This window comes from Tachypleus tridentatus, chromosome 11 (assembly GCF_004210375.1).
Source record: "Tachypleus tridentatus isolate NWPU-2018 chromosome 11, ASM421037v1, whole genome shotgun sequence".
Classification (NCBI taxonomy): domain Eukaryota; kingdom Metazoa; phylum Arthropoda; class Merostomata; order Xiphosura; family Limulidae; genus Tachypleus; species Tachypleus tridentatus.
Window position 1 is genome coordinate 81805645 of NC_134835.1, and position 25350 is coordinate 81830994.

Genomic DNA, 25350 nt, shown 5'->3' on the forward strand with positions numbered 1-25350 from the left:
ATTGACTAAATCATAGAATAACATAAACAAATATGAACTGAGAACACTAATATCAGTTTAATTTGAAAAATGAATTAAAATCTCAATCTCTGGCCAAAATACATTCTTCATGCAAGTTATGGAAACTCTTAAATTTCCTGAATTTAAGTTAAACTTCTATTAAAAAAAAACACAATTTGCTGTTTAGTAGGTTTGTAAGGTTTTAGCTACTCAAATTTTAAAAGTTAAAACACTAAAGAAAGTAGAAAAAGGAAGAAGAGAGAATAATAGTGAAATAAAGAGACATGCTGCAATTCTATGGTTATAAGCATAAAAAAAGAAAATAGTTCAAATAATGAATTAACCTTAGTGCACACAATAGTAGACAATAACATTATAAAAATATAACAGTTAACAATGAATGTATCTTAGGATGGCTGGTATGGGTATTAACACTTACTAATAAAGTAGAGAACCACATTTCAACCTTCTTAGATCATCTTCAGGTTAACAAACTTAAGAAGGTTGAAAGTAAGCGTTAATGCCCATACCAGCCATCCTGAGATACATTTTTACTTCAAGTGGGTTTCTTGTCATCAATAATAAACAATGAAGATTAGTAACTTATCTATGAAGGTAAAATCTTTAATGTTTACACATAGCTCAAATGAACTTATATTAAAAGGTAATTTAAATTTCAAGTTTGTAATGGAGTTAATGTAGCCTTCCAATCAAAGCAAGTTGTGTTCTTCAAGTGAAACTAAAATTCAACCTGGTAATCAGTGTATGTCATTAAATTCACCCTTCTACATTTCAGCTTATTTTGATTAAAATACATTGTTTCACTAGTTAGGTACTGCTGCTTAACAATATTTTTGGAAGTTATAATTAATATTGAAAAAGTTAATCAAATTTAACAATTATTTTTTTTATTATTATTATAAAGTATAAGAAACATACAAGACTAAAGAAAGAGCCACACTCCCATACATCACTTATTTAAATATTTGAATCCATGAGCATGATTAATTATAACTATTCTTACAGTGCTAACAAAAAAAGTTTCTAAATGCTTAAAGGACTTGTATGTAATTGAAATTCAGTTGGTGACCGTTACACGAGAGACGTACAGTATGCATCATATATTAGATCAGAAAAACACTGTCTATTAATGCATTCCAATATATTATTACAGATTACACATTTTGAGAATGAAGTCCATTATACTTTATTACAGGCTTTAAAGTTTAAATTACCTTTTGGTACAGTGGTTCATAACATCGTTTGAACTATGTGGAAGCATTAAAGGCTTTATCTCCAAAGGTAATTATTATTATTATTATAGTTTAACTAGTTTTAATTACTACTGAATTAATATTAAGTATCTGAGTTTAAGACTATTTCTTTACATTGGTACTAACCAGACTTTTACACATATGATTAATAATTACAGTTGAAAATATTTTCTAAGGAAAGCTCCAATAGAAGATATATATATGTATGTTCTTAGGCTGTATATCAGATCTAGATTAGTGGAGATTAGTTTTTGTGCAGTTGTTCTCAAACAAATATATTTACACCTACTGAGAAATGAACAGTTCCTAAGCTTTCATTCCAGACTGATAATAAAACTGATGTAGAATTTTGGAGCTGTACAATAATGGAAGTGAAGAAAAATTAACAATCCAGTTACTAAAAGAATTATGATAATGGCTTGGAAATCAATTAACTTCTAAACAATTTATAACAACTACCACTATTATATACATAATACTTTTCACCCCTGTGACTTGAAAAGCTACATAGTAATAAAGAAAACACGAATATTGTCTAACAGTTATATAAAATGAAAGGCCTGAACAAAATACTTTTAAATAGTAATCAAGAGATATTTTAACCATCATAGTTCAAAAAATCATATATGTATCAAATATTTCTTATAAAAACATTATAATGTTTAGAATCTGGCTGTTTAAGGTAGAAAAAAATTGTTTTAATAAATTCCAATTTGATGACATGAGAACATGACTAATAAGGTTATTATTTAAGAGTCTGACACAATTCTTCACAATCAATGTATTAGGTTTCAAATCTTCAGTAGAAAATAGGGGCATAAAATTACTAGCAATGTTCAGAATGAAATGCAATTTCCTAACTTGTAAGTCAGCCATATCAGATTTCTGTCTCAAGCTTATGCAGTAAACATTCATCGAATGTGTTAATTCAATATTATATTGCAACACTAACTACTTAAAGTCGTCAAATCTGTCTTTCTTGTATCATTTTGTTAACATCTAAAGAGCCCATTGAACAAATACGTCACTATGGGAGTTTTTACAATAATAGTTTCAATAGACTGAATATTGATTTCCAATTCATGAAGAGTATATATCTGACATGACTGCAGTAGCTTCATCTTGTACAGTAAATCCTGGATCATCTTGGTTAAGCTTCTGTCTAACAGTAATTTTAACCAGCATTGAGAATCAAAGCCTTGTGAATCACTTATGTACTTGAATATGTGATAAGAGATCATTCTCACACATATTTGTTAACCATTGTTGTATGCTCACAGCCTTTCATTTTCTCTCATAAAGCACATTTGTGCAGCATAGTATTCAAAATCAATGACACTCAAAGTTAAGATTTTGTAACTGTGTTTCATACTACCTATCATTGTAATATACTTTTTGGTGCTTTTACCAGTAGAAGAACATTGTCTCTTTTAAAGTGATAATTTACCATTTAGGATCAGTTCATATACAAAGTACTAGAAAACAGCTGTTTCTTTCTGAACAGTTTTTATACATACCAATCATATTAACCCAGTTAGTAATAATAAAAAAACACAGGTATCAATAATTTCATCTAGAAGAACAATAATGATTTATAAATTCCAGTTAAAAGTAATTAGACTACATTAAGGTAACTAAGTACATTAACAGATGAAAACCAGCTAAGGCAGAATTTATGAAGAAAATAATGAAGATGGAGCACCTCTGATATTTACAGTGATACAGGTAAAAAATATGTACAAAATTCTAATATCTGATATTAACATTATCATTTATAATATTGAATCACTCTTTGTATACAAGTACTTCTATTAATATTTACATCAAACTTGTAGACTGCTTCCTAATATCAGAAATCCAATAAAATAGTGAATGTAACAAAAGAATAGAAAACTAGAAGTATGAAAATGGTGCTAAGAAAACAAAGAGAGTGTGTGTGAAATCAAGAAATATTTAAGGTGAAAATAAGAAATAAGAATAACATTGTGTTTACCGATGTGAACTATAACCTCTATTGCTCATCGAGTGTTGACCAATCTTCCCCTGTAATAGGATGCCCAGGAACATAATAAGATTTTACGTTTTCAAAATTATTATAAAAACAAAAATTTAACTTAAAAACTTATGGCTTCCAAATATATGAATTACACAGCTATATTCCTCTTACATTTGTATTTACATATGAAAATTATCTGAGAATTTATATAATAATGTAAAACCCATCAAGAAACAGTACAACATATTAGGTCAGATGGGCTCATTAGGTAATGATTTTCAAAAAAACTTTATGTTAGAAATGATTTTCTAATAATTAGTCATACAAATGTAATGGGTCAATTACATTGGTACTGACCAACTTTCTTATTTTTGTATTTATTTTCTGAGTAAAGTACAATATAATTTGTGCACAAAAAATAATTTAAAAAGGTAGTACTCAAAAACATTGCAAACGTTTTGTTTTATCTCTAGCTTTTAGTGACCTCCTGGTACACTGAAGTTTAAAAACATTTACATTCAGAAGTAGATTAAATCACAATTCAGAAAATTTTCAACTTAGATCATAACAACCGCTCATTTGAATATTGTCCAAACTTGCACCACTTTACTAAATACAGTAGTTTATAAGGCTGAATATTTCACCCCAAAATATTCCATAAATCACTTAAAGGTTTTATAATATGATGAGGGAGCACAAAATGCAAAAAATAATTGGAAAAAGATGGAATATATTAGTTACTTTGCATTATAATCAGCAATTGATGCAAATTTGTTAGTACTTCACACACAAAAATTAAACATAAATTGAACAAGACATAAAAAATTCAATAAAAGTGGATCAAACTACAGATAGTAGTTTTATAGTATTAACTGAGAAATAAACCCAAAAATAAAAAAAAAATTATGATGCTCTGATGGATAAATTAAAAAAGTCAATAATAAATAACATTTTCTAAAATTCAAGACTGTTTTACAGAAGTTAGAGAGAAAAGTACCTTACTATACAAGTTCACATAAACCTACATTTACGTTTTACACTATTAGTATGTTACTATTTTATTTTGGGTTGATTCACCATAAAACAACACCAGATTGGTTATCATTTTCTTACAAAAATCTATATGAAAAACAACACACATTACTAATATATTTTAACTTCTTACCTTGCAGTTACAAGAAGTGCAGGGATCATGATTGATGGGGATCGATTCCCCAGACTGATACAAGTATCCCTTGTAAGTACAGCCCTGATCATGATGCTGGTTTGAAGTAGCATTTCCACTGACTTCATCTCTACTAAATGTTTGAGAACTACAAACATCATCCTCACAGCGATAGCAACAATCACCTTCGTGCAGAACAGGATAGTCACATGTCACTGGTGGGCACTCCAGTTCCCAACAGTCAATCTCTCCAAACTTAAACAATAAGATTAACAGTTCATTCAGGAAAAAAAACGAAAATTTCTTAGAAAAAACTTTTAAAACTAGTAATTGATCACAAGGTTAGTTATGTATAAGGTTATCCCATAACAAAATATTAGCTTCTGCGTTATGGACATAACAATATCTTAAATATTTTTAAAAGAAAGAAACACATTTTATGTTATATTTTCTTGATAAAAAGCCTAGAAGAGTACGATACAAAACTAAACTTGTTTACAACAAATAACTGTTTTTCAAAGACTAAAAGAGAGGTTTTCATAAAATATGTAAACAAAACAAGAATGAAATCCTAGCCCTTAAAGATTCCTTCTTCCATCTTTAGTTGGAGTTAGTGTGTTATATTTCATCCCTATGTTTACTTCTGCAAGTAACATTACTAGTTAACAGCTACTGAATGTAGTTTGATTTACTTTTATTTGGTTTATGTAATGGTCTTTGCTGTGGACTATTACTCTACAGCAAAATTTTCACCATAGGGAGTTTTTACACAATACACTGAGGTGAATGCTGTCTCCATCATCTGTATATGCTTTACGACAAAGTACATCAACAATGCACGAGCTATGACTTTCAAAGAATTGTTTTAACAAAGCAAAGGAATAGAAACCCATGGGAGATGTCCATGAATGGTACTATATGCAGAAGTAAGACTGGTATGTTTGGATTTGTTAGTGAGTTCTTTGTCTTCATAGAAACATACCATATTTTTTTGAGCATCCAGTCCATACAAAGATTGTGTTTCCTCATGGTTTAGTGTGTCAACACAGCCTGCTAGTATGTAAAGTTCACCTTGATATTTTTCTTGATTCCAGATGTTTAATTTTTCATTATAGCTGTAAGCTGGAACCACCACAAGTTGTTTGGAAACACTTTCCTAGTGTGCTCTATTAAATTTTGGAAACGTTGTATCACTGGCAGAACAACAAAAAACTGTTTAGGTTTTACCAAAAGACGTACTTCCAAATGTCACACATAGCTTTCAGCAGTTAATCTTCCATTTGACTGTGTGTTTTTGGATTGAGGGCAGATTGTGAATATAGTTTTTGCACTGCTTTAGCAAACCTAAATTTATGCGAATTATTATACTTTGCATTTCCACAGAAGAAACAAACTTTAATTGCAATGGGTCATTCTGTTCTCATGTTGCTCCCAGTCATTTACAAGTGTCCATATGTTCACATACGCATAAGGTAATAAAAAGATGGGTAATAAACCTTTAGTCAACAAAATGAAAATTTTAGTTAGTATTAACACTTTCATATAAAAACATCAGGTTAAATATTACTTGAAGTTTAAAAAAATGTATAATGTAATACTTTAATTATACAACAACTAAATTAAAATTTTGAGATTTAAAAGTCAGAATTTAGATCAGTAAACTAGGATATAAAAGACAGAACAATGAACTTTTTGAGATAACAAACAAGAGATGGAAATAGATTGTGCAATTAAAAACTAACAAAATAACCAAATACAACCTTCCCAACTCTGCATATTCTTAAACCAGTTGAACATGTTCACCACTGAGAATACATATGTGCACCTCCAATTAGATGATATTCCTAATAGCAGTTTGAAATGCACATAGCAGCTGTAAGCATTAAGTATAAGTGACATAATTTATACTCCCACATGTATGTAAGTAGAATCAAGAGGCAAGATCAGACATCACATTGTCCTTACTCAAGAAGAACCATAGAATGGCATAAGAATGATTGTAATCATATTTACAAACAACTCTGCTAAATTCCTTTCACTTGTATAATCACTGTTCCAGATACAAAATAATTCTATATGAGATTTGTCTGGCAGTAATAAGAGCTTTTACATCCTCCAGGTGAAGGTAAATCGCCAAATGCTAAAGATATTAAACATTTGTTAAAAGATATAACATTGGTTTTAGCAGGAAAAGATAAAAAACAGTGCAGGTTATGCAGCCGAAAAGAAAGATGCAAATATTTAACTTGTAACGTTAAGTGTGCCCAGAATAATCTGTGCTTCAAATTGTGCCAGCAAAATTATGTATTTATCATGTATCACACATGTCATGATAAATACGCGTTTCGATTAAATTTTCATCTCTTCTTTGAATAAAGTATTTTCACAAATTTTATAATTAAATTTCTAGATGCAAATGTGCATCTTAAATTTTAAAAAATTAGAATTACATGTTTTTCATTAAGGTTATTAATACAATTGTTTCAACTGAAAACAACAGTGCTTTACAAAAACTGTCATCACTACCTGCCTTAAATAATACCATCAGAGCACTTAAGGTATAAATAATACTTTTCTATCACAAAATTATTGACAAATTTCAGCATCTCTTGTGTAACTGGAAAGAGTCATAAACCAACATGTTTCACTTCTTCAGATTTCTCTTTTATTAAATGAAGAAGGTTTGAATGAGAAGTGAAAAGTCTTGATTTATGAATTCTTTGTAGTTATTTGAGAGAATAATAATTTTCAAGACGTTGAGGGATATGCACTCGAGGTTTCCTAATTGAATAAACACATCACAAAATTAGCCAATATGCATATATTCTTAGTTTAACTGAAACAAAAATAGATAGAAAATTATCAAAGAATTTAATTACTGCTCCCTTCAATACAATAATATAATTAAGGTTTATATTTTTACTTAATGCAAAAAAAAGAAAAAAAAACAGACATTTTTTTTATTTCAAAAACTATGGTAAAACTCTATTTATGATTAACCTAATTATTCAAATAGCTTCCAGTTCCAGTGACAGTATAATTGACACCTTTATAGTGATCCTAAAACTGTATATAAATAAAAAAAAAGTACTGAAGTATTCAGTAAAACTTATTTGTAAAAGTATAAAATCTCCTAAACTTACTAAACATTCACAAATTTGACACTGATAAACCCAACGTTCCCCATTGCGAAAAAGTTTTGATACTTCTTGGTGACGACAATAGGATGAGGTGTCGCATTCAGGACAGCAGCCAAGATCGATGTCTGGCTTGTTACAATCACACTCTTGTTTCTGACATGTGACTACACCAGCCTTACAGAAACATTCAGTACAAATTGAATCTGCTGCTAACCAGGTGTCCCCATTTGATTTTTCAGTTCCATAATATATACAACCTAAATAATATTAAAAATGAATCAGTATTGGTCTTTTCTCAAACACTGAACACTTCTATTTTACTTTAACAGTGAAAGTGAAAAAAGAAATTCAAATTTAAAATACTTAATTAATTTTTTTTATCAAACCCCAGAATTATTCTGTTTGTTTCAATGCAATGCTACATAACAAACAATGTGCACTCTATCCACTGTTGGGAATCAAACCTAGATTTTAGAATTTCATTGCCATAAGCTTACTACTGACTCACTGGGGGATACATAATTATGTAATGGACTATAATATTTATAGTAGTTTGGCAATGTTATTTAAAATTTAGCTTTAATAATTCATTTGTTTGTTACTAAGTGCATGCTGCCCTTTCAGCCGTGTGGGTGTTATAATGTGACGGTCATACCACTATTCGTTGGTAAAAGAGTAGCTCAAGAGTTGGCATCAGACTAGCTGCCTTCCCTCTAGTCTTACACTGCTAAATTAAGGACAGCTAGCACAGATAGCCCTCGAGTAGCTTTGCAAGAAATTCAAAACAAACAATACTAAGTGCAAAGCTACACAATGGGCTATCTGTTATCTATTCACCATCAATAATGCTTGTTTTGAATTTTGTGCAAAGCTAAATGAGGGCTACTTGCTCTAGCCATCCCTAATTTAGCAGCGTAAAACAAGAGGGAGATGGTTAATCATCACTACACATCACCAATTCCTGGACTACTTCTTTTACAAACAAATAGTGGGATTCACCATAACATTATAATGCCCCCACAACTGAAAGGGCAATCATATTTGGTGTGATGAGGATTCAATCCCACAACCCTCAGATTATGGATCAAGTACTCTAACCACCTGGCCATGAGTATTGCAACCCAAATTTTATACTAATAAGCCCTCAGACGTATTCCCAAGTCAACGGGGAGACTTTTAACAAATAAATAAAAAAAACTGATTTATACTTTGAAACAAGTTTCATTCAGAGATAATGATTTAAAATAGTAATAACGATAAAATAGATACTAAACATGAACACCAATACAGCTAACATTTAACTTGTTTTTTGAATTTAGATTTAAATGCATTTATTGATATTATTAACTAATTTTCAAGTAATAATTCCCAAAATAATTTTCCTTGCCACACATAATCTTCAGTCACAAACCTAAAATACTAATAACATAAATAGAGAATGTTGACAAACATAAAACTTTTTATAAAATTTTATCAAAATTCAAAATTTATGTGATTCACCATAATTTATTTTAAAATACTTTGTTGGGAGGAAAAAAAAAACTGACTCAGAGAGCATGTGGAATTCTTCTGGCATTCACAATGGTAACTTCCTTCGTCATTAACACAAACAGCAGTTCTGTGACAGGTAGAAGAGTTATCTGCACATTCATTAACATCTACATAAAAGAAAATTTAAATTCATTTAAATTTCTTTTTTTTTGCTATACAAAATCAGTGATCTTATGGTAATACTGTTGTTACTTTGTTAATGTTGACATCTCAACCATTATTATTATCATAGATGTTCTAAACATAAGGAAAAATTTGATTGAAGTAAATATTGCAATGGAAATGTTGAAAAAAATTAAATTTGATTTTCAGTCATAATTTTGAGTCAAAAGGTGTCAATAGTAATTTTATTAAAGAAAGATTATTTCTGTTTGCATGATATATTTATACTCATTATAACAAAATCACATATAAGAACTAAATAATCAATATTTATCCTCTCTCACAGCTTTAACTACATTATGGAATTATAAAACAGTAATTTCTTCCAGCTTTGCTCTATAAGCTATTATATTTTTCTTTAAGTACATTTTATTCAGTGAGGAAGTATGTACTGGATCATTAGCATAGTGGGATTCAAAGCAATTGGCCAACTAAATGTCACCCACTGGATACTGTGTGATGAAAAAGATTGTTATAAAACTGATTTTTATTACTCCCACAGGAAATAAAAGAAATCTCCATATTTTTATGGACACATAGCTAAATACTGTTTTGCATACATATACTTGCTTAAGTTTCTCAAGGTGATGTCTCCACACAAAATTACTGTTGGTTTGTTAGTCTTAGCACACTAATTTGTTCTTCCAATTTTTTGATTTCTTGAAAAGTTTAAATATTTAAACATGTGGACTACTCAACCTTTTGGCTAAAACTTTCCTATTTTCCAACTTCCTTGTAACAGCATTATACAGTTCTACTGCCAATTCTAATTCCATGCTCAGTTTTTTATATATTTTGAATATTCACACGACATTGCACAAGGAATGGATATCCTTAATTTCTGAATTTGTTCATTGGATTCAAATATTTTCACAAATCGTATTCAAGGATTATCTGTGCTAACTACTCTTAATTTTGAATAACAGACTAAAACCATGGTGCATAAACTGTGATGCACACCAAGGTGAGAAATGAGAGTTAACAGAGGTGCACAACTGTGACTATAAAGGCATATAAATTATATGTGATAGTACATCTTTAATAGTTAAGTAATTTTTAAAACTACTATGCAAATATTACTACTATTAAATAATACATTAACAACAATTAAGATGGGAAAATGACATATACAGTATTACAACACAGCTTAAGTCATTTTGATTGACTTTGCAACTACCAGGTAACCATGAAAGTATCCATTATATAATTTCTAATATGGTAACATTTTAGTAAATACTTCAAGTCTTTTGAATATAAAAAAATTAGGTTTTTATTAAACTACTTTTACTAAAGACTTGTCCATTAAAATACAAAATTCGAACACTGAACAGTCCGAGTGAAAAATGATTTTTCATGTTAAAATTAAAGATACCTTTTTCATCTTACAGTTTCCAAAGTCCATTTACATAACCTACAAAACCTCTTTAATGAATATCAAGAGTATTTTTTCAGTAAAACTTAATATTTTTTTCTATTATTTTCTATTCAGACTCTGTTGATTTTGTTGACCTTATAACCACTGCAAAAAATATGGAATAAATCTAAAATATCCCTTTTTCTTTCTAGAACAACTGTAGATTGTACCTGAAAATTATTTATCTGAAATACCTCAAGATTCATAATGATGACATCTGTTTCTAATAGATCTTATTGCTTTATTTCTCTTTGAACTACATCTAACTAATACGTCTAGGATACAACCTGTAAATCACTAGGTAAATGCATAGCTCAAATTACCATTTTAAATGACATAACGCACAGTTATATCCCATGAAGAAATTATTTATTCTTATTATTTCTTTTCATTAACATCATTTAGTAATTCAAAATAATTAATAAATAATAAATAATAAAATGTCAGAGAGAATTCATAGCAATCTGTACAGAAAAGAATGTGATAGGTATGCATGGCAAGTGGATCTTAAAAAAAAATTAAATTATGCCTTAGCAATATCTATACCATTACAAATAATTTATGCTAAATTCATAATATGATAATGGGGTGATGAAAGAAACAGAAAATAGGCAGTCTGGATGGAAAAATGTCATAATACACATACAAGCAGAAATTAAAAACATAATTAAGTATTTCTTTTTAAAAGTAACAAATTAAAATTTATGTAACATTAAAAGTTGATTTATTGACTATTTTTTGATACCAAGTTTATTTGTACACACTGATAATAAAACAGTTTCATTAAGTTTTATATGTAACTCTGTAAACAGTCATGACATATATGATTTAACCTATCCATATTAACAGTGTTAAATAGTAAGCATATCAATATAAGGTTTTACTGTTAAAGACAAATAGCAAGACAAATTCATGAGCCTGAGGTGCAATCAAGGATATATTAGATCAATTACTAAAAGGCTCTGTAGTCTAGTAAAAGAACACTGTTACATTAAAACGTATAAAATCAGTAACATTACCCAACAGTGTTTAAGCAAATGTAATGTTGCACCTTCCTCCAGTTCATTCTCTATCATCATAGAAAGAATTCAAACTTATAATGCTAGAATCATTTGCCACTGAATTAAGAAAATCAGCTCTTAATCAAAAGATAGGCACATTGTCACTAAAGCTTCAACTGTGAAAATATAAAAATGTAATTTATCAAGTAATAACACAAGCCTTTTGAAAAAACCTAAACTTAATTTACTCATTTACCCATTATAACTCTACTATTAACACTGCTTTCCTACATTTTATTTTGTCAAGTATTAAATATTAATATACAAATACCGTATTTTCCGCCTAATAAGCCGAATTTCTGGCCCTAAATTTTGGACCTGATTTTTCGGGGTCGGCTTATTGGCCGATCACTCCTTTCGGAAATTTCTTCTTCTTAGGAAATGTTTTTCTTTTGAAAATTACCATAGGCGGTAATTTTGTCCCATCAGCAAAGCACGTTAAGACTACACTGAAACGTTGTTTCTGGAATTTCATTGGTTACCTAATTACAGTGAGTGGAGCCAATAACGAATGACATATTGATTCCATCTCTGTCTCAATGCGACACGTTCTGCTTTACTACAGAACGCCAATGATCACACACAACATGCATGCTGACGCTGAAACAAGACTAAGAAATCATTTTGAAGAAACTTGTCACTTCTTAAAAATGGCTTCGGCTTATTGGGCGGTAATAAGCAAAAACCATCATTTTCAGAGCTGAAAATTGGCCTCGGCTTATTCGGCGATTAACCGGAAAATACGGTAATATTTATATAGTGTTGAATAAAGTCTATCAAAATACCTTGACACGTGATACCACTGTGGTTATTATCCAAATGACTCTCGTAGCCAAAATGACAGTGACAATAATACCATCCAGGCATGTTGATACATTCTGAGTTTGGATGACAGTGGTGAATGCCTAACTTACATTCATCAATATCTGGAAAAGGGGAAAATTAAAAATGATTAATAATTTATTTGATGAAAAAGATTTTTAAGGATAGTACCATGTAATGTTATTTCAGGAATATCAGCATATAAAATTTCCAAACTCATACCTTCATGATTCGTAAAACCTCATCTTGAGAAAGTTATGATCTGATGACAGCTTTCTCATACACCTTTACATCATTTTCATTATATGGAAGTTTATTCTTAATAAAATAATAAATAAAATCAGTTCCACTGCTACGACACAGTACAGACAATCTCATTAATATTACTCTAAACTCATGCACCCTTACATATATATACAGTATATCATAACAAAATGTGGATATGGCACCATTAAATCACATGTAGCACTGGTGTACTTAATAATATCAAAGAAAGTCAAAGGTTTTGTTCAACCAGTAAATTAAATCAACTTTAAATGTCATTAATACAATTTTATCATACAGGATTTCTAGTCATAAATGCTAACTTTCATCTTTTTCAACAAACCATCACATTTCACTCTATGGACTAGGATCCTTCTAATGCACTGTCAATAAATTTTCAAAGAAAATAAAAGCATTTTTTTTTTTACCAAAAGAAGCAATAAGTGTCAGTTATTCTGTATCTTGTGAGAATGTGAAATTTATAACCATTTTGTGTTTTAAAAATGTTTAGTAAAATGTTCATATACTTAAATTTTGACAGCATAACTGATTAAACTTACTTTTATTGTGCTTTTTTCCATGCTAATATGTGATTTTCCTAAAATCTTTCTTTTATCTCCCTGTAAACTCACCTAACTCACAGCTTGGTCCAGCATAACCTTGACGGCAGGAACAAATGTTTGGTCCTACGCAGTTGCCACCATTCAAACAAGTCTGGTTGCATATAGCTGGATGGAAAAATTGTTAAATACTTTAGTGCCATTAAAGTAAAACACAATTATCAAAATGTCAGAACTTTTCAGTAAAATTAAAACTTTGTCAGAATATTCAATTTAACCATTCCAATTTAATTTTGATAAAATATTTTCACATGCTAATTCTGCACTTAATTGGGAAGATTTTATGTTTAAATAAGAAGTAAATTAAAAAAAAAAATAAAGCTACGTTTCATAATAACAAACATTAAAGATTAACTGAAAAAGCAAACAACAATGAACTACAGTGGAACCCCTCTAAGCAGCCACCCCTCAGATTCGGTCACCATCTGAAAGTGGTCATTCAATTACGGTCCCTTTTTTGTTTACATAATCCCTAATTATACACAGTGGAACCCCTCTAATCAGGCCACTTTGTCTTAGTCCCAAAGGTGGCTGCTCGAGAGAGGTTTCACTGTATAAAAATTCTGAACCTTTTAAGTAGTTCACATGTAATTTTGAGAAATGAGTTTTAAATAAACATTAAATTTACATTTAATGTAAATAATATGTTCTAACAATATTTCAGTACCTTGTCTCTCCATCTGTGTGAGTCTACTTCTACTGTAATTGTTTTTTTACTTTGCTTGTTTATATACATCTCCAAAACAGTTTAGTTCTTAAAAGGCACTCATTATTCTGTGCTTTAAAAGTGAGGCTTTATATTATAAACTTACGATCACATGAATATCCATTTCCACTGTAACCTTCTAGACACTGACATTTGTAACTTCCTACAGTATTAATGCATAAAGCATTTGCACCACAATCATGCTCACCAGTAAGACATTCATTATGCTCTGAAAGAAGAAACAAATAAATGACAGTAAACTGTATTCATCCTGATGTACAAGAAGAAAGAAGAAATGACAATAAATTGTTGAAACACTGAGTTGGTTACCATAATACAATTCGAATATCCATTGAGAATCCATACAGGGGAACTCCACTTAATAAGCTTTAAGGCAATTTTCATCAACAATATGTTTCTACAAAAATAGTAGAAATGCAAGTACTAAAAATTAATACATTTATTGCCTATTTTCCTTCAAGTTTGTAAACTAAAATATTCCATGTATGTTATAAGTAGAATTAACTTCATGAAAAGTGTCAAAATAAACGTAACTATTTACCATTAGCGATTCTTTGGGTGCACATCAAGGCTAGGATTTTTGAAATGTGTTTTTGACATAAAATTTTAGAAAGTCTAAAAAGAATGAATGCCGGTCCATTAAAGATTAGTCCTCACTGCTTATTTTGCAACTGATTAGACTGAAATATTATGGGATACTGTGTTTTACTCAAAACGTAATGACTAGACAGGAAAAATCCTCAAACCCACAACATTTAAATTATGAATTTAAAGCACTATGTTGGCCTTATCATTTTCACATCCTTGTGTAGTTTCATTTTATACAAATATAAAATGTAAAAAGGTTTTTAGACATCTTTCCCAAGTAATTAGAACCTACATTAACAAATAGCTTATTTCTAAGTGCAAACCCATGTTTCACCCTCTACCAGAAACATTGAAAAGAAAAATATTTGAAGTTTCAAACCTTCAAAAATGAAGTTAAATTTACATTATGTGTCTCAAACTTACCTTCACAATAATATGCATCAACCCTTCTGTAACCTGGCAAACATTCACAAGCATACGTGCCAGGCAAATTAACACACCGAGTATTCTCCCGGCAGTGATGACCTGTATGACCCCCTTTCTGAAGGCATTCATTCACATCTGAATATGAATACATGTAAAAATATGGTGATTTAAAGGTAATGTTTACCTGTACCTACTTCTGAAAACAAAATATAAAAACAAATCATTTTATATATATATAGAAAGGGACTGGGAGACACACACATGCCTGTATTACAGTCAAAATGAAGGAAACTATAAAAGAAAATCTCACCAAAAATGTCATAAAAATGCCAGTTAACTAAGGTCTGTAATGAAATAGCTTCATAAGATAATTAAGAAACAGTTGTCACAATATTACCTTACACTATTGTGGAGCTAGAACAAAGTAACAGCTAACCATAATAACTAGTACACTCTAACACTATTATTTCAAACATTAGAAATTCATCTGATAATGGATTTATATGACTCAATCTTCAGAGTTGCAGATACATATTCATAAATACTGAGGCAATTCAAATTAATGTTTAATTATTAATTGTTTATTGCTGTAAACATAGATGTGTTTAAAACAGGTGGATTTAAGTATATACTTAAAATAATAATTAAAATCTGCAAACAAAAATGTGTACATTTTAAAAGTTATATACAAGTGCTTAGTTAGATTAGATCTAAAATAAAATGGGTTCATAAAATGTTTATGGTACACTGAATTTGTTTTGGCTTGAAACATTTGTAAAGGTTGTCAGTATTTAAGATTTGTTTGTATGTACATAGTTCTCAATATCTTAAACAAATATTGTGTAATTTACTCAATTTTCAAAAAACTACATTAGACACCAAAAGTAAAGGATAAATTAGTATCTTCTAAACTGATATATTGAGGATATATCAACACTATACCTTCACAGTGCTTTCCATCTCCTTGGTAACCAATTGTACAATGACAAATATAACGAGTGTAGAGGTTGCTGCAATTGGCATTAATATGGCAATCATGACCTTTGGAACAATAGTCTATGCCTATAAACAAATAAATAAATGCAACAAAAGTAATATTACATATTTTTAACTGGATAGGCTAATATGCACACACATACACACACACAAGGTTAATTTTCAACATTTTGATTGCTGAATTCTTATGTTGATAAAGTCTGTGATAGGAAGATTCATTGAACTCTAAAATTCAAATACATAACAGATCAAAGTTACTTCAACTCTAGAAGTGTTTTTATTTGCTGGAGTTACTAACCTTTGCAAACTTTACAGCACTCTCCTTCTACAATAAAGCTATCTTCTACAGGACAAGATAAAGGTGGACATTCCTGTTTCCTTTCACAGATCATGTTGCCATTCTGAAAAACAAACAAATGTACACATTACTTTATCACAAAAAGAAAATAATATACCTGTTTCCATCATGTCCCCTCAATAGGTAAGTTACATTTAAACCATCAATTTCAAATGCAAAAAAGAAATCTTACAATGATCTACATCCACTAATAAGAATTTCCACAGAATATGATGTCTACAAGAGCACAAAACTTCACAAATTACTGGTTGGAATTAATATGCACCTATGTATTAGTGTTTACACTTTCTTCTGCCTGTGTTTTTCACAACTCAAGTTAATTAAGTCATACCTAACAGAATACCGAGTTAAAATGTGTTGAAATTATTGTAACATAAGAGTGTTGGAACAACAGAAAAATATATATTTTACGTATTTGACAAATGTAATACTGCTTACATTACAATAGCATTTTTGACAATTTCCCAATTTCTTTCCTTCACCATGGTCATATATTTCTCCATCCATTAAGCACTTTTCTAGAAAAGATAAGAATTATTAGTTTTTCGTACAATGCCTATTCTTGGAACTTTTCACCAGAATATAACTAACTGGATGAAGTTCTATATAATTACATGATGAATATGCAATAATTCAAAATATCAGTTCATTTAATAATTCAATACGAATCAGTGCTTTGCTTGCAAAAGAAATTTATATTCAGATCTTACACTAATTTGTAAAAAAACAGGAAGTCCAGAGCTCCAAACATCAATTTGGGAAATCACATTTAAACACTTGAAGGTGTCAGAACACTGAAATATATGCTAAATGTTGTTATTACCATGCACTTTTGTCTTATTGAATATTTTAAATCAGGTTATTTGGACTGAACATCTGTGCGTGTGTATTTTTCTTATAGTAAAGCCATATCGAGCTATCTGCTGAGTCCACCGAGAGGAATTGAACCCTTGATTTTAGCATTGTACATCAGTAGACTTACTGCTGTACCAGTGGAGGGTGGACATCTGTGTATTATTTGTCTTATTTGTATGTGTGTGCCTGCAATGTCGTTCAAATGCGTCTAAGAAGTATTATGAATAGCATCAATGCATTATAAATATTTTACAAGGAATTAGTACAAGAGCTGAACAAACAAATGATGTTTTGACATGTTGATAGAAAAAACTGATTAGTGTTGGTTGTGAGTTATTCTTCCAATCATTACATGTGAGCTACAATAATTTAAAATCCATCTTAAACTTCAAACTCATGTAAAAACGTGATTTAAAAATCAACAAAAATTTAGGGTTGTCACAATAAAATGAGAAATATGGCTGTTTAGAAAGTGGAAATAATGGAAGACTCTTGTTTTATTAGGCCTACAGGCATAAGATCAAAGTGTGGATATCTTGGAAACTTTCACACATTCAATTTCAGGCATTTAAAGAAACATTCTTGCCATATAACATGCCAGGACGCCCATTAATAAAGTATATTGATAATATACATCAAATATGAAGCATGTCACAGAAAAATATGTTTAATATTTCTCTATATATAAAAATCATAAACATTTTTGTCTGTCTGTTTGTCCCTTACCTATCTACTATTAGGTCACAGGGCCAATCTCAACCAAATTTATGGGATAATAATTTGGAACAAAGACATTCACGATGCTTCCACCCCGTAATTGATGTTACTGAGCATTGATTATATCTGATATAAGTTAGCATTAACTAGATTCATATAAAGCACCATGTTCTTATGCCAGACAAAAAACACAAAAAACTAAGTTTTCCACTCCCTGGTAGAGAAGTGGTAAGTCTTCAGATTTTCAAAACAACAATCAGGGAGTTCATTCCCTTTAGTGGACATAGCAGATAGCTTAATATGGCTTTAAGAAAAACACACACACACACATTAAAATTTCTATGACACACAATCTGGGGAAGGGTACACAAATGTTATACGTATCTCAAAGTGCATTGATATTCTCTACAGAGAAATGCAATGAAACAAACTGGCCACCTCTATTTAAATAATACGTAAACTCAGATGAAGTTGATATGACAACACTCATCATAATGCTAGAATGAATAGTTATTTCTTGAGTTATACTCACTTTACACTTTAACCTGTGACTCTACAACTTCATCTCATAAGACACTTCTGCAGCCAATGATTTCAGTTCATTATAAAAACACTTAATAAGGTATTTCTTTTTAAATCTCTCTTCAGAAAACTAATGTTACAACACTTTTAATAGTGTAAATTTGACAGAAAAACAAGTGTTTGAATACCTACTGAGACATATTGGGCAACATTCTCCTGGAAGCTGAACTGGATTTTTACATTGTGTTGGAATGCATGGTTTATTATGACATGTAGTTGTTCCTTTCTATAAATGTCAAACAGAATGCAATTTTATTAAAATATACAGTCAAAACTAACAATACAGACATTTTCAATAATATCAAGTATAAATACAATGGCACTATTTAATTCCTGGAAACCTTACAACATATAACATGCAATGTAATAGCTTTTATTCACTTAACCTAAGACAGAATACTTTGTGAAAAATGGAAAATAATTTCTTGTTTTATTTTACTTTAACAGAATATAATTTGTCTAAATTACATCCTTGACTTTGAGAGTTATCTGCACAAATCACTTTGTTTAATGTTACCTCATATATCAGCTTATAATTATTGAATATTTTATACTTTATTACTTAGTGTTACATAGGTACAAAAAAAAAACTTATTAACTTCACGACATTAACAGAATCATAAAATTATTTTGATATATGGTCAGTATAACTCCAAGTTTCTTAAGTCTTATGAAATGTAAAATAAAAAAAACAATAGGAAGTAAAAGGTGAATTAGGTAAAGAGCTCACCACACATGAGCAAATATCACAACCAACTTCCCAGGATGAACCATCCATATGAACTGTTTTATTCACATGGCAATTTTTATGGCATTCACATTCTTCCAACAAAGCCAATCTTTCTTCTGCTTGAAGTATCTGCAAGACAATACACAAACAGTGCACAATTAGAGCTAAATGGGAGAGAATACACAGTATAATCTATTTTGCAATGAACGTAAAAAACAGAACCCAAAATATACTGCAGACAATCTACACTATAGCATAATAATGTGTAATAGAATTACAAACACAAAAGACAACTTGTTTCAAACAAATTTCAGTCAGTGAATGTATTGTTAAACAACTATGGTTTGGAAAGGGGGGCTTTTGAACAGATTCACGAGTCTAATCCCCAAACTAATTTGGTCAACATTTCAAGTTTACAATCTCACAAAGTTGGTAAAGATATTTATTGCACAAGTATAAAGGTATTTCAAGTTTAATTGAAGGATACAGCCCAAATACCATAAACCTGATTTACAAGCATAACAATGTTGACAATTTGTGTCTACATCCTAAATGAATAAATGTTGACACAATTTGAACTTGTAAACTAAATCAATAAATCTGATTATTGACACTACTTGAATACACAATTTTTAGCAGGTATTAGTAGAAATTTACTTATCTTAAAAAAGAAAGATATTTTGTTTACCAATAATAAAAATGTTTATAAAGATCAACAGTAAAGTACTTACTCTTTCTGTTAAAGTTTTCATATAATTCTCCAAGTGTACCACAGACATTTGCAACTGTTTAAATTGGCCACAAGTTGGACAGTCTAGTAAAAAATATATATATATACACATCTAGATTCAAAAAGATTTCCCACTTATTAAACTAACTACATATAATGCCTTCAAGAAGGCTTACATGAACTATAATGACTTTTCTGTATTCCTATAAGGGTAAGCTTTACATGTAACTTGGAACTAATAGATACAATTATGCAATGTTTAAGTTTTATAAGATATTCTTAGGTACTTAATGAAACTGATAATGGTATATTTTGCTTTATCTTAGAGGTGTATAAATTATGATTAATTTTACATTCTTTCACATGATTTTCAATATAAATTTATTATACTTGTTGTGCTTAGACGTGTTAAATTTTCTTCTTTTATACTTGTTTCCATTTTGTACTAGCAATAAAAAGTGATTAAATAAATTAATTGATATTAGCTGTGAATTAGGTTTATCAAAATCTCAAATAACAACATACAATGTTTGAACGATATGATTACCAAGTTACACACATTGAAAAATTTAGCATTAAATGTACAACTAAACTGATGAACCAGTTATCACACAAAATTTCAATCCACTGATGAAGAACTGAAATGTTGTTTACTGACCAATAAAACAGGCACCTTGTCCATTTCAACAAAAGTACATGTTTAAGAAACAAAAATGCATATGTTATTTCTTTAATACAACTCACTGCTGGTTTTATGTATGTCTAATTCAAACAGCTTTTTTGCAAAAAAATAATTACATTTATCACTTGTAGAGATTTAAAATTAGAAAGAAACAACAAACACACCTGTATCAAGATGTGGACATTGAATGATATATCCATGTGGCCTTCCAACTATTTTCACATCTTGCAGAATTCCCTAGAAGTTATTGATTTTGTAAGAGAATGATTATTCTTAAAATATAGAAACAGTGACAATTTGAACAATCTGTATTTAAAACCTGTTTCTATAAAACAGTTCTAGTTGACTCAATTAAACAAACTCATTAGGTCATATATAATATCTAATTAAACACCTTAGGTGCAAAAAACAGTGTGGCAAAAAAAATGATTATGCATGCAAATTAAGCAATGAAGTCAAAATTTGTAGCCGAACTGATGGCTACATTTATATCATTGATAAAACACTTACAGCAAATATTCATTCATTAGTTAGCCAGGCTTCTTTTTTGTTCAACTTTGGGCATAATGTAGGCAAAACAAAATACACAGCCTAGCTGACTAACAATTATTTGCTATACAAATTCTTATTAATGCTTTAAGTACAACTACCAATTTGACTGACAATTGTGAATTCATTACATTAAATTATACCTTCAAACCTTTTTTACCTATCTAAGATGTTTTTAATTACGTTTTTTTTTCAATACACACTAACAAACTACAACAAATAAGAAAGTGAAACTCATTAGTAACTGACATTAGTTTTAGTATCACAACCCTAATTAAGCAGAATAGGCCTATACTTTACAGAACCAACCAGACTCTTTAAAACATATGGCAGTTTCTTTTTCTTACTTCAACTCAATAGTAATGCCATGGAATCTAGATTAACAGTTTCTTGTCACCATCCCCCATGCAACTGATATAGCTACATCACATATCATTTATGCTAATTGCTTAAGCTAATCATGTGATGCTTAACACTTTTAATTAGGATAATTTGATAAGATTTAGGGCAATTATGCTTAAAAGTTAGTAATAAATACTAACCATCCACCTGTATAATTTTTTGAAATCTTGAGCTAGAAATTGATAATCTAGTTTGTTTGGCCTAAATAGTACTTATGTATCTGCATGTGCTTTCACCCTATAGTTTTGCTGCTCCAAATCAGCTGTCTTTAATCCAAGTGTCAAAAAACTACAAACAGCCCACTTATACTCTGAGGTGAAACTGTAATAACAATTTTAGTTTGGTAGCTCACAGGACTTTTTGCATTGTCGTGCTAAAATTTTGGTTAAAATTGAGCAGTTTTTGTTGAATGGCTTATATTTAGACCAAATTTGACACCTAATTTTGATTGCAAAGATGTATTAGTGCATCAAAGTTGAAAAAAATATCTAAGTTCTATCAATCAAGTTTTTCATACTTTTGGCAAAAAGAAAAAAAAAGGCAGAACATGAATAAAAATTGGAGACATATCTCTTGTATTTCTTAAAGGATTGTCTTGAAATTTGGTATTTAAAGTAAGGGTGAAAAAGAGCACAGCCACTGGAAATATGCAATAGTTTGGATTACCATAGTCTGACATACCAAAAGTGGAAAACTGCTGAACTATCACTCCTGTTAACAACATTCAGTGTATCCTGGGAGTAGTTTTAGCCAACGACACACTACTGTGCATCTTGTTTATGCAACTAACTCTAACACATGCTTTATGGCCATCCTTCTATGAAACAGTTTTACAGCTATTTCTCAATAAAGAAAATTTTATGTCTTGGAATTTCTTATTTTTACATACAAATTACATGAAAACCTTTAAATCACATAACACAGAGAAATATATATGTTAAAATTTGGTAATAAAGATGAAAACTTGAATTTGTTTACAGTCATGTATTTGGAACATTAAATGAAACTTCTATCGAACTTGCTTGAATTTCCAAACAAACATTACTATTACATCTTTAAATTAAGTTCTTTTGCAATAACCAACCTACTTTTACAAATCTAGCATTCAGTAGTAACAGTAGATCAACTTCAATTTTATACACATAATTAGTTTACCAAACAAAATAATTAAACACTATTTTTTTTCTTAAATAATTATATAACTAAAAACTGGGTAATACTGAAATTTTTGAGCTTATGATCAAGCTCAGTAAACATCTTTAACAATGATGAAGAATGGTATTCATTTTTAACCTGTCTTTTTCTTAATACCATGATCATATGATATCAGTTAAGTAGAAGAATGCATACAAACCTGAAATAAAAAGTGATGTAAGTTCCTCTGACCCAGCCAGAGTGAAGTGTTTCTTGAAGTTGCATTTCGATCAACATCAAAAATTACCCGTTTATAAATATGATTGCAGTCTACAAATAAATCAACAACATTGCCACTGACAGACAGAGCAACCTGGTGCCAGTTATCATCAGCTATACGATAAGGAAATGTTTCTACATAAACCATGCTACCATGAGTATAGTGCAAACGTATCTCATTCTTCCTGCCACTACTCTGAATTTCCAGAAACCTGAAGTGAAATATGATGAAATAATTATAGCAGTTGTATTCTACACTGTATTAATACATAAATGACTAAACTAAAACACCAAAATTTATTCTACCATATATAATTTGAACATAAACTTTCTAAACGATAATCTACATTTCGTGGGAAAAGCAAAAAAAAAAAAAATGCAAGAAGAAAAAAGTTTCCTTACATTTTATAAATTAAATAACCTAGATATTAATGGCCTTTTTAATTATATCTTAGTACCCTGCCAACAACTTGATAATAATGTGTATTTTTCTTACAGCAGAGCCACATCGGACACACCGCTGTACTAGCGGGGGGCAAAGATAATAATGAATAATAATAATAGTAAAGTGTGTTTTGCAGACTACATTTTTAACTATTAATTTCAATGTATGACTTAAAAAACAAAACCTTATTCTTTCATTCTACTCCAAGCACCCCTAGTGGGGCAATAACACAAATTTTAGATGTCAGATCAATATTTTATGAATGTTTGAACTTTTCAGTAAGTAAATAATACAAATTTATAACCACAGACCAAATTCTGAGGTACTAGTACGATGTAAAAAGCTATTTTTACAGCTCTAGCTTGTATCAAAATCTTAATACATCAAATTATTTAACAAATATTCACTAACATACACGCAGTACTTGTTATTATTTAAATTTCTAATCACATTATATAGGCTTTGCACTGTATAAAGAAAACTAATAATATAAACAGAGAAAAATTTACCAAAGAACAAGGCATATGATGCCACTCAGAAATTACACATAACAGTAAATGTTAAAATAACATGTTAAAAAAGAACGCAAATACACGAGGTTAAAGTTTACCTGGCGTTTCCCGCTGAAAACCCAAAAACTGTCCCAGTATTTCTTTGCTTCTGTTTCAGTGTCACCATAAACGTAAATTCGTTACTAAGTGAAAGTATTTTAGCTGCTCTTACGTAACTTTCTGGTGGAAGAACAAGCTGCCTATTGTCCCCTAGTTGTATAAAACGTAAGCAGTAAACCCGCTTTGTTGACCACATACTACCAAGAATAACGGTTACTGATCGTTCATGATAACATAACATTCTACATTGTGATTTATAGTTTATAAATTTAACTTTTAATGACTACACATTACACTAGACAAAATTTAAGCCGAAATATTATATAATTACTGTTCAAATTTGAGACGGACGATCAACCAACAACGAAAAAAAAAAAATCTAGATACAGAAGCTCATTCAGTCCTGTTACAATACAACAACGCCTCAAAAAAAAAAGTTATACTACAACCACTAAACATACTTCCAAATTCCAACAGAAACATAATCCTTTAATTAAAAAACATTATTAGATATAATCAAATAATATTTGCTTAAAACTAAAAATACGATTAATTAACTTAATGAGTCTCATAGTTCATTAGTTGCTAAGTTCTTCTGAGCCTTACTAACGGAAAATTAAAATTACCTAATATTTTTAACGATCGGCTTCTTTTTTAGAGTTGTAAAAAAATTACAAATGGGAAAAAGATATAAATGCTGTTAATGTTTTACTGACCCACGAACATAGTAACTATTAATACTATACCTGTCAGTTTGACAGCTGGGGCAAGTTTATGAAATCCTTCTACTAAGGTTAAGCCTCGATAGGTGAAGTTCAAAACGTCAAGTCCATCAATGAGATCTATTTGATGAGATGGTTCAATCTGCAGACCCGCTGCTAAATAAAACAACAGGCACGGCAAACATTCAGTTAAAGCAATATAATCCAATACAGAAATTTAATTTTCAACAAATACATATAAGCATTTCTATGTTACTGGAAAAGAAATAAATCAAACAAAAATTCAATTCGATGTGTCTTCAGTCAGAAAACTAAGATTCACTAAACGGTTAGCCCACTCTTCTGTGT

General features: G+C 29.9%; 1 protein-coding gene across 2 annotated transcripts in view; it reads right to left on the reverse strand.

Annotated features, from left to right (window-relative positions):
* Positions 1-25350, reverse strand: part of LOC143232602 (protein kinase C-binding protein NELL2-like) — a 116913-nt gene that overhangs the window by 2770 nt on the left and 88793 nt on the right. The window contains exons 2-19 of one of the 2 annotated variants that reach the window (XM_076468222.1): positions 25027-25158; positions 24280-24430; positions 23166-23436; positions 21025-21097; positions 20180-20262; positions 19449-19577; positions 18851-18944; positions 17003-17082; positions 16505-16607; positions 16153-16272; positions 15208-15345; positions 14282-14404; positions 13482-13577; positions 12549-12689; positions 9123-9233; positions 7579-7832; positions 4436-4690; positions 3268-3317 (exon numbers count right to left, since the gene is read on the reverse strand). In XM_076468222.1, coding sequence (XP_076324337.1) covers positions 3268-3317; positions 4436-4690; positions 7579-7832; positions 9123-9233; positions 12549-12689; positions 13482-13577; positions 14282-14404; positions 15208-15345; positions 16153-16272; positions 16505-16607; positions 17003-17082; positions 18851-18944; positions 19449-19577; positions 20180-20262; positions 21025-21097; positions 23166-23436; positions 24280-24430; positions 25027-25158 — 2404 coding nt within the window. The remainder of the gene's footprint in view (positions 1-3267; positions 3318-4435; positions 4691-7578; positions 7833-9122; positions 9234-12548; positions 12690-13481; positions 13578-14281; positions 14405-15207; positions 15346-16152; positions 16273-16504; positions 16608-17002; positions 17083-18850; positions 18945-19448; positions 19578-20179; positions 20263-21024; positions 21098-23165; positions 23437-24279; positions 24431-25026; positions 25159-25350) is intronic. The other variant, XM_076468221.1, reaches the window with a different exon arrangement.